Source organism: Glycine soja, chromosome 1 (genome assembly GCF_004193775.1).
Source record: "Glycine soja cultivar W05 chromosome 1, ASM419377v2, whole genome shotgun sequence".
NCBI lineage: Eukaryota > Viridiplantae > Streptophyta > Magnoliopsida > Fabales > Fabaceae > Glycine > Glycine soja.
In genome coordinates, this window is record NC_041002.1 from 47,083,503 (window position 1) to 47,094,546 (window position 11,044).

Sequence of the window (11,044 nt, forward strand, 5' to 3'; positions counted from 1 at the left end):
CCTCAAATCTCCCTATGCCACCAAGCAGGTTGATATACTCTTCCGACCAACTTATGAGTTCTTTATGCAGATGGTTGCGCACCAATGACCACGATTCTTTACCCATACCTAATAAGGCAGCTATTGCACAGTAACCACAATTGAAATATACAACAACGTATAAACAACCGCAACATTTTCATTTAAGTCAACATTTAAACAAATCAACACAAACAAAAAATAATATTTATACCTGTTAGTAGTTGTGTTTCCTAGATGCATCACTTTGTTAGTCCATGCTTTAAAAAAGTTTTCTTTGTGCGGAATCACCCATGTTTGGCACACATAGTTCACAAACATAGGCCATGAAGAGCAAGCCATTTTAAAGTTTTTAAGGTACACATCAAAATAACTCTCACATGGACAGTCAACTAAACTCTCCCAAGCCTCCATCAATTCCATCCATTTTTTTTAGCAACCAAAGTTTTGCACTTTGCCTTCACATTCTTGTCGATGTGAAACTGACACAACAAGTTTGTAGCATCTGGGAATACAGTTTTCACTGCATTCATCAAAGATAAATCTCTATTGGTAACAATAACCCTAGGGAGTGCATCAACTTTCATGAAAAGACCCTGAAACCGCTGTAAAGCCCAAACAACATTATTAAGACGTTCTCCTTCCATGTAAGCAAAAGTAGCAGAGAATGTCATTTCTGTTGGTGTAACACTAACAATATCAAGCAACGATAGTTTGTACCTATTTATTTTGTAGGTACTATCAATAAAAAAAAAACAAATTACAAGAATCGGTTAATTTGATTGCATCAGGATGACTTTATTACAAGTCGTGTACAATATTTTCATCCTTCATCCTATGTCAGTGAATATATTGATCTCGGTCAAGCAGCATCATGAGCTGTTGCATTTCGATGTTACTCCCTTTCTTGGAAGAACGGTAAGCATTTCTGGCATTATAAATTTGTTTGATTGTTGTATAACTGTTAGCATTGTGCTCCTTGAACATCAAAAGAATATTTCTTTGCTGCACCAAGGACTTCGTCATATCAACAACAACAATCTTCTCATCTTTAGTTAGTCGACCCACATATGGATGCCCAACAAATGACTTTGCCATTTCATGATTGTGAGTCCCACAAATTAACTTCCCCATCCATCATTCTTCTCCCAAAATTGGCTTCGCATGCAACTTAAATGGGCATCGACATTTTCTACTGCCAATGCATGTTCTAACCAAATCAGTCTTCTTAGGTCTATACTCACCACTCCTTTCGCAAGCTATTAACAGAAATGAGGTCCCTCCTCTAACACCAGTATTTGTGTTCGATCTCATTATCACGACAACAAATCCAATTTCATGAGTCACCAATAGAACCCAATGTAAAACTTCATCACGGGTAACAAACAATTATAACACAATTCAAAGCAGGTCTGAGATCAATGAACATTTATGTAATATAATTATTGTACCAACAAATTAGACAAATACCCGAGAAGTATTAAAGGCATCAGAGCAATCAACATGTTCTACTTTCATGCCAGCATCTTCCTTATTTTCAACATTCATATCAATTTCTTCAGACATGATACTATCATACCTCCATTATTTTTCATCCATCTTAATAAAATATTTAACAAATTCAACGATAAACAAAATACAACTTAAAAAAATTATACAATTACCTCATTTGTTATGGACACAAATATAGCTCTGTACAAAATTAAAAAAAATATTGTACATCATGTAATCACAAAATACATTTTCACTACATACAACAACAACAACAACAACAACTACGCCTTATCCCACTAGGTGGGGTCGGCTACATGGATCAACTTCCGCCATAATGTTCTATCAAGTACCATACTTCTATCCAAACCATTAATTTCGAGATCCTTTTTGATAACCTCTCTTATAGTCTTTTTGGGTCTTCCTCTGCCTCGAATTGTTTGTCTTCTCTCCATCTGGTCTACTCTCCTCACTACAGAGTCTACCGGTCTTCTCTCTACATGCCCAAACCACCTAAATCCTGCCTAGGGTAGCTTTGTTATTCTTAGCCGGTCCAAAGCCCGGATAAAAGGAGAGGGTTGTGTTAGGCTTTCGACAGCCAACGTTAAACTTTGTCGAATCTCTATGACATTTTCACTACATATCTTCATTAAAATATTCAACTATAACAAATAAAAAATAATATTATAATCAAACAAATGACTAATAAATATCATATAAATTTTAATAAATACATCATTCAATAAAATACCAATTTTTTTTAATTATCAATTGCTATAATAAACATCTAAATACATCATTCACTTAAATACCAAATTTATTTAACTATTAATTACTGTAATAAACATCTAAATATAATATTCAATTAAATATCAAAATTTTTTAATTATCAAATTTAGTAAATATTTTAAATGTATACAAAAAATTGTTTTAGCCATCTAATGTTACTTTTACCAATCTAATTACTAAATTATTTTTAATTAATTACTAAACTAATTTTTTAGCAATCTAATGTTAGTTTTAGCAATTTTTAAAAGTTTATATACATTATCATTTTTTTTACCAATCTAATTACTAAATTAATTTTTTTATTGTTTTTATACAACTATAAAATAATATCACCAAATCAATATTTATAAAATTGGTTAAACTATTACAAAAAAAATTACACTATAAAAAAAATAAAAAAATAAATTAGGAAAATATATTTACAATTTTGAAAAGAAAACCCTATGGATCAACAATTCATATGAACTGTATGGATTGACAATTCATATGTTTTTTTAAAAAAAAATTATGCACCTCTTCTTCTCCGACGACGAAAAACCATTCAACTTCACCGTATATTCATAAACAATGCACGTACACCACCGGAGACAACAAACACTTGGAAAAAGAGGCTAACAGAAGTTAACAAAAACAACTCACACTAAAGGAGTGAGGTTTTATGAAAAAAAAATTAACGCTGCAGAAATAAAAAATGTAACTGCTATTTATAACCAAAAATACCCTTATGGATATTTTCGGCATTTTGAAAAACTGCTGGGTGTTCCAGAAAAATGCTGGGTGCCCCAAACAGTTGCCCTAAATGTCTGTAGCGGCAAAACTGAACGGGCCAGGCCCAAAAGGCAGACTTTTCCTTCACCAACACGAAGTTATAAAATGTCTCGTCTCACTTCCGCAGGTTGTTCCAAAGTTCTATTCCTTCGTCTGCAACCCTAGCTTTCCGTTGTTTGCAAATCTATGGCTGGTGAATCTGATAAACCCGAAAACACCCTCTCTTGTGCTAACTGTGGCAAACCTGCGAATCTTCAGTACTCTCTCTCTCTCTGTGTGTGTGTGTGTGTGTGTGTTCTATAGCTGCTCACAGTTCACCATAACAGCGACCCCATTTTTCTTTTTATATTTAATTTGTTTTGGATTATTGGATGCTGTTTTTGCATTTGATATGACTTCATATGTTGCAAGGACTTAGCTTTTGGCTTTGATCAAATGGGTTTTTTTCATGGTTTCAGCATAAGTTGCTGCTGCTGCTGGCAGCATGCAATTTTGAGGTTTTGGTCAATTGGGTGGTGAAAGATTGAATTTTTGAGTTTATAGTGATGGTCTTGCAATTGGGTGATTATGGTTTGGGATGACAATTTGTGGAAACTGTGAAGGGTATGTTATGCATCATATGTTTAATTTAGTGTTCCTCTTTATTTTTTCCTCAGGTGTCCAAAATGTATGGAATTGAAGCTTCCTCGAGAAGGTGCTGCCTTCTGGTTTGTGACTGAATCCTACTTTGTCAGTTATTTGAATTTGAATTTTGGAATTTTTTTTTTTTTCTGTTTTCGTGATAGACAGTGTGTTTGGACCAGTGTCTCTAATGTGTGAATTGTTATATTTTGTGCCAAACCAAATATAATGTGTTTGGACTACAATTGCAAAGCGAGAAACCAGAAGCTATAACTACTAGTTTCTCTGTAGATGTGATAAACCACATCCCAAACGTGGGACCAAATAATGTGTGTTTGGGTAACCTTTGCAAAGCGAGAAACCACATGGAAGCTATAACTACTTCTCTGTAGATGTGAGAAGCAACATCCCCAACGTAGGACTAAACACACTAATAGTAGCTTCTGGCTTGACACGGATCCATGGTTTGGAGATGTTAAACCAAACATGCATTAAATCTTAGTGAACAAATAGAAAATGACATAATCACTAAGACTGGGTGTGCATAATGCTAGTCTCTTTTGGTAAGTTTGAGAATTGTGAGGATGTTCTGTTTATTTTTAGACAGTGATTCTACACAAGACTTGAGTTCTTTAAATATTTCTTGAGATAATTGGTCCTTGTGGTTTATATAGAATGTTGATTGTCTCCATAATCTTTACAGTATAGAAACCAGTATTCTATGTTTACCATAGAGTGCCATCAGTGTTTTAAATCCTGTATAGCAGCTGGATCCAAAACTGCTACAGTGGGATAGCTGCTATTCTGAAATTTTTTATTCAGTTTAAATGTATACATATTAATTGACATAAATGATAAAAATTACTCATAATTCATGACTTTCATCAGTAACCAAAAAAAAGTCATAAGTTTGTTGAACAAAACATACAAGAAAATACCAACAAAAGTCAAATACAAGTTTCTTAGCGATCATTATCTTCTAAATCCAAGCCATCTTCATTTTCAGCACTATTATGGCTGTAGATTGCATTTTTGGAAATTGATATCCCAAAAGTTAACCCCCGGAAAAGCCCTAACCTCTTTCCAAAGTTCCTTTTTGGAATCAACATCTAGCATCTGCTAAGTTTGCTATTCAGCCTTCCATTTGGTCCACTGTAACCACTACAATTAACCGCTTCGCTGAAGTGGCCCCTATAGTGGCCAGGGGAGCTTCACTCTGCTATGCTCTATAGCATGCTATTTAAAATCCTGAATGCTATTATTGTCCAAGACTCGTAAGTGCAACATAATGCATGAGTTGGTGCTTTCAGCCACTGTAAATAAAAGAAGAAAGTTCTGATTGATCTAATTTAATATCCATTGTTGCTCCAAATGGTACCATGTAGAAGAAGTTGAGGTTGACCATAGTTGCTAATGGGAAAACAGTGAATTACTAGATACTTACTGTTACTGAATCACCCATAAATTTACTTCTCAGTCATTATATCCCTCATGTTGGAGCCAATTTTGATATCTTTTGACAGCTCTCAGGATTGTTTCAAGTCTTCATGGAGCTCGCACAAATCAGTGCATCTGAAGGCAAAACTATCCCCACCTGGCACACAAAATTCAGACTCACTTGATGAAGGTTGGTTATATTGTTTGAAGAGAGGGCAGGCTCGAACGCCAAAGCTTCCTCACTTTGATTGGACAGGGTAGGGCTTCAAATATCTTCATAGTCTAATTTTCAAGGGATTCAAATCCCCACAATTTAGTTAATAAAAGATTATGTTCATTATTTGTAATGATATTTTTTATGTTTTTTTTTTCATTTCAGAGGCCTTTTGTGTTTGATCAATGTTCCCCTTTTTTTAATTATTGTTTCTTTTTTCCATCTTATTGCTAATTACTTGTTTTTGTTGAAACCAAAATTTAATTTCTGCTCTTGCAAGACCACTGCAGCCATATCCCATTTCTAGTAAACGGATTGTCCCAGATCAAATTGATAAACCTGATTGGGCTGGTGATGTAAGTTATCTGAGTTCTTCCTATTTAAATGCTTTGTATATTATCTGATTTAACTCAGTTTTTACTTTTTATTAATAATATCAGGGTATGCAGCATAGGATTAGTGGCCCTCTTGGTGCCAACCTAGTTGGGATGAAGAGTGCTTCTATGATGCCTCCCATAAATTTATTTTAAAAAAATATTTAACTCATTTTGGTGGTTCATTGGTTTTTGAATTGTTTTTATTTCTTCTTGTGTTTAACTTTTAGGGAACACCCAAAATTGAGCCCAATAGTAGTCTACAGCATACCATTGAGGTGAGTAATATTAAAATACATTAGTAGATAATTTGTCTAAGATCAAATTGGAAATTGTCTTTATTCTTTTTTATTAGACTTTCTAAATTATATTAATCTGTAGGTCAAAACTCCAGATCAAATAGAGAGAATGAGGGAAACTTGTCGGGTAAGTTCCTTGCCACTTTTTCCCTCTGTAGATTCTTAGAGGAAGTTTGTTTTACCCCTCTGCCATCTCAATCATAGTTATAAATCCCGGATAGAGGTGCAGAGCAGCTGACCCCAAAAGTGGGATAGCGGCATAGTGGATAGTAGGATGACCTCTATTCTAATGTTTTAATATACATTAAATAATTAATACTAAGTATACATACAGAAAAAAAATGTTTTAAAATAAAAAGAAACTGTGGAGAGAAGGGGAGAAGTGTTAGTGAAAGAGGGAAAAGACAGCATAAAGTTAAACAGAGAAGAGAAAAAAATGAAACAGAGAACACAGAGAAAAAGAAAAGAGTGCATAAAAACAAGAAAGGAAACCTGCAGGAGTGGAAGACAGGGAGGGTACCTGAAAATGGCATGCGTCACCGGAAAACAGACCATTTTAACACTATTTAACAGAGTGGAGATTGCCAGAGAAAAAAGAAGAGAGAGCTAGGGAAGAGGTACGTCATGTGTACAAGGGAGACCAAAATGGTTTTCTTACTTTGAAGCTGATAGTGTTAAACCCCCAAAATGCCCTCACTCATGGTTAGGTAATAAGGGGAGTTTAGCCCAAAATAATGTATGCCCCCCGCTCCACTGCTCCTATACCGAGATTGTGCGTTCCTCATTCCTTCGGAATAGTGCCTGCAACATCTGCAACACTAAAACAAAACATGACATCCTCCCTGTGGTGCCCAGTGCTGCTTTGATGCTATTTGCCGCTATTGACAACCTACTTCTCAATTTGTTATTCATTTCAAAACTCATTTGTATCCTTATTTTCATGCTGCTTAATTTGTATGAGAATGGTTGGTGATATATGAATTATTTTTACTTTGTTGATTAATGGTGAGAGGTAACATCCGATAAACCTCTGCTTTGATTTGTGAAATATAACTAATAAACTGGAGGGGGTGAGAAAAGAAAGAAAAACTGTTTATGTTAGTAAACTTTTAGTGGTGAAAGGTCTTTTAAATAGTTTATTTTTATTTTTATTTTGTGTCAATGCAGAATTTAGCCTCTCATTATGTATGAATTTGAGTTATACTTTATAGATTGCAAGGGAGGTGTTGGATGCAGCTGCTCGGATTATTCAGCCTGGTGTGACGACTGATGAGATTGACAGAGTTGTTCATGAGGCAACTATTGCTGCAGGTGCTAATTTTAATGTGTTTCCTTTTCAAAACACTTTAATAAGTCTGAGCAGCTTTTTATTTATTGAGTTTTAGTGTTTATTAATCAATGAAGCTCAGATACTTTAAATTAGTGGCCATCTCTGTGTGGTATCCATTTTTTGACATATCCACGTCAAACACTTCACAGACAAATCAAATACTTCTCCTATCTATTTTACAATTTCTTTTACTTTTTTTTTAAAAAAACTTATACAAATAAGAATATCATAATACCTAAAATAGATACAAGTTTGGGATGGATTGTTTTGGGGAATGTAATCTTTTTTCAAAAGATCTCTTAAGAAACTGGAAATCTGGAATCCAAACTAAACTAAACCAATCACACATAAATTATAACATTTAATTATGTCTACATTCTACACACTAATAAAACATTGATTCTCTCTTTTGGCTATTACGAAAGAGTGGGGGAAACAAAAAATACCAAAATATATAGCAACGCTGCTTAATCTGCTTACCAGAAATGAAAACTCCTAAAAAAAGGTCATGAGCATTACACTGAGAGAAGGCTTCCCAACCTTGTTATAATTCCGCCTCAAAATGGTTCCATAAGTTTCATGATGCCATTGCCATTTGGCTATTACAAATGAATTGGTAATGATTTTTTTCCCGACTTTTTACCTTTTCAGGAGGATATCCATCGCCTCTCAATTACCATTTCTTCCCTAAATCTTGCTGCACGTAGGTACTTTCCTTCTGTAATGTCATATTTTTCTCATATCGTTGTGGTATATGTTAAGAATGAAATTTGCTTTATCTAACAGGTCAGTTAATGAAGTAATCTGTCATGGAATTCCTGATGCAAGGTAGACTGTTCCGTGCCTTTTCTAATTTATTCTTAGTATGGTTTTTTTTGTCAGTACTCAGTATTACTTGCGGCTATAATTATTGTAAACTAACTTTCCTTTCTAATGCTTCTTTGGTACTTGACGCTTGATTAGTGTAAGTGCCACTGACACAGGCATGATAAGGTTATGGTAGCTTGAGTAACTCTCTTAATAATTTAGTCATTGACTCATTGTGCAGGAAGCTTGAGGATGGTGACATTGTAAATGTTGATGTCACTGTGTACTATAAAGGTGTTCATGGTAAGTTGATTAGCACATGTTTCACAGTTTCACTTGAAGTTCATAATTTGACCGTTGGTTAATTATATGAATTGTTATGCAGGTGATCTCAATGAAACATACTTTGTGGGAAATGTTGATGAAGAGTCTCTCCAACTAGTAAAATGCACATATGAGTGCCTGGAGAAGGCAATATCCATTGGTATATATCCATTTGATTTTGATTCTGAAGTTTGTCTCTTGCTTAAGTTTCAAAATAATTGAATTTTTGAAACATTATAGCTGTTGTGGATCTTTTATTTGTCTTTTGTTTGATGTGTACCTTAAAGGTTCGTTATCAATTTATAAATAAAACTACAAATTTGGTCCTAACTTCTAAATCCCAAATTATAAGGTAATAAATCATTTAACTAAAAATATAAATAAGGACAGAAGGGCATGATGAGTATAACTGATATTGAATCATATGATATTGGCTACTTAATATGTTGTAAATATGCATTGCATCATTTGGCATTTGGATTATATTGTAATTGCTGTGCTTAAAATACTTCATATAATTGAAACATATATATATTTTAAGAAATTGAACTATGGGATCCTGATTCTTCTTTTAAATCAAATTCAGTTAAACCTGGGATACGATTCCGTGAGATTGGTGAAGTCATTAATCGTCATGCTTCAATGTCTGGATTCTCGGTGGTAATGATTTAATTTTTGGCTCTTCAATTTTTTTAATCTATTTATTGTTATTTGTTCACACTGAATGGTTATCATCTGTTCCTTACTCATTTTTTTTCCCTTGACCCCTTAGGTAAAATCTTATTGTGGTCATGGAATTGGAGAGCTCTTCCATTGTGCACCAAACATTCCTCATTATTCAAGTATCCTTTCCTTAGTTTAAAAGCACTGCAGGGTATTGAAAAACATATTTGGAAATTATTTTTTGCATCCTCTAATGTTTGACCTTTAACATTCAGCGCAGTATATACTTTTCTTTATTAAGCAACCAATTGTTTTGTTACACATGAAATGACTTGCAAAACTAGAAATGATTCCATAGATTCACTTTCTATTAACAGTTCTGTTATACATACCATTACTTGCTAGAAACAGCCAGCTTCCTCATTCATATGCCATTTTTCATAAATCAAACTTTCGTTTTCAATGTGCCCCTCTAGCTTTTCTACCCCTACCCCCTTGATTCGTGTTAACAAAGAACAAAGATTGCTAGAAAGTAGAAAGAGAACATGTGGAATGTATACACCTTAACCACTGGCAGGAAATAAAGCAGTTGGTGTGATGAAGGCTGGACAGACCTTTACAATTGAACCAATGATCAATGCCGGTATACTTCTTTGTAAAATATCTTAAATATTTGATGGATACATTTGGCAGCTCTAATATTATTATTTATTAATAGGTGTCTGGCGTGATCGAATGTGGCCTGATGGATGGACTGCTGTTACAGCGGATGGTAAACGAAGTGCTCAATTTGAGCACACTCTTTTGGTAAGTTCATTCCTGTTTTCTCCCAAGTCCTATTACAGTGTATATATGTCACAATCTGGTTATTTTCTGCATTGTGTCGTGCCAAGTAAAACACTATCTTGAGGTGCTGAAAGTTATAATTAGAGAAAATCATCATAATTTTAAATTTTGGATGAAATTTTCAAGAAATATATGATATAGTCATTTACTTTTTCACCTTTAATATAATGCTAATGATTTCTTGGTATAATGTAGGTTTAAACCTATAATCTCATGCATGCTTTCCAAATCTCTCACTACTTTTATTACATAGTGATCTAAAGGTGTAAGCTATGGTCAGTTTATATTTGTTTTGGTCAGTGGTAATTGGAATTTTAATTATAATAATTGGTCTCTTAAGTGTACATTTAGTAGTGCATAACTACTTTTAGCTGATTTTACCTAATCAATATGATTCATGGTTTTCATTATTAGGTGACAGAGACTGGTGTTGAAGTTTTAACAGGGCGGTTGCAGACATCACCCAATGTTTTTCCTTGGCTAGGTTCATAATTGGGTGAATCATGGAGACAGATGCTGGCAGTGTCTAAATACCATACAATTATTAGACGACATTTCTTTGATCTATTTCTCTGATTGCCTCCTTTGGGTATCATGTTTGTAAGTTATACAAAAAACAGAAGCAAATTCAATTGAGTTTAGGTGAAAAGTATGCTTAATGATATGTTTGTGTAATTGAAGAAAATTTAATTTTAGAATTTTGTCTTGCTTTCCAATGCTTATGTTGGTTAATTCAATAATGTAAGTGCGAAGTTTTGAACACTAAGGCTTGGTTAATTTAATAATGTAAGAGCGAAGTTTTGAACACTAAGGCTTAATTATAACATTGACTTAATTATTAATTTCATCTTTGTTTATTTAAAATGTTAAATTAGGTCCTGTATTTTTTAAAGCATTAATCAAGTACTTTATTTTTCATAAATGTCTCAATGTGGTCTTTTTATTTTTATTTTTTATAAATATAAGCAAAAATCTATAATAAAAAATAAAAAAAGACCTACATGGACCAATATGATGGGTAAGGCTGGAATTTGAATTTGGTTTGATTCAAGCTCGGAAACAA

General features: G+C 33.7%; 1 protein-coding gene across 3 annotated transcripts; it reads left to right on the plus strand.

Annotated features, from left to right (window-relative positions):
- The first annotated feature begins 3,174 nt into the window (after positions 1-3,174).
- On the plus strand, positions 3,175-10,788 carry LOC114417267 (methionine aminopeptidase 1A-like). Of its 3 annotated transcripts, XR_003667728.1 has the most exons (17): positions 3,175-3,323; positions 3,723-3,773; positions 5,211-5,381; positions 5,619-5,694; positions 5,943-5,990; positions 6,094-6,138; positions 7,223-7,322; positions 7,993-8,044; positions 8,128-8,169; positions 8,390-8,451; positions 8,534-8,632; positions 9,059-9,132; positions 9,245-9,314; positions 9,713-9,778; positions 9,854-9,942; positions 10,177-10,256; positions 10,396-10,788. XR_003667728.1 is itself a non-coding variant. In XM_028382411.1 (16 exons), the coding sequence occupies exons 1-16, from the start codon at positions 3,253-3,255 to the stop codon at positions 10,471-10,473; spliced, it is 1,194 nt and encodes a 397-aa protein (XP_028238212.1). In that variant the 5' UTR covers positions 3,176-3,252; the 3' UTR covers positions 10,474-10,788. The 3 variants fall into 3 exon arrangements, 2 of the variants coding, with proteins under 2 accessions (XP_028238212.1, XP_028238223.1); XM_028382411.1 differs by lacking the exon at positions 10,177-10,256 and having other exon boundaries at positions 3,176-3,323; XM_028382422.1 differs by lacking the exon at positions 10,177-10,256 and having other exon boundaries at positions 3,193-3,323; positions 5,218-5,381.
- The last annotated feature ends 256 nt before the right edge of the window (positions 10,789-11,044 follow it).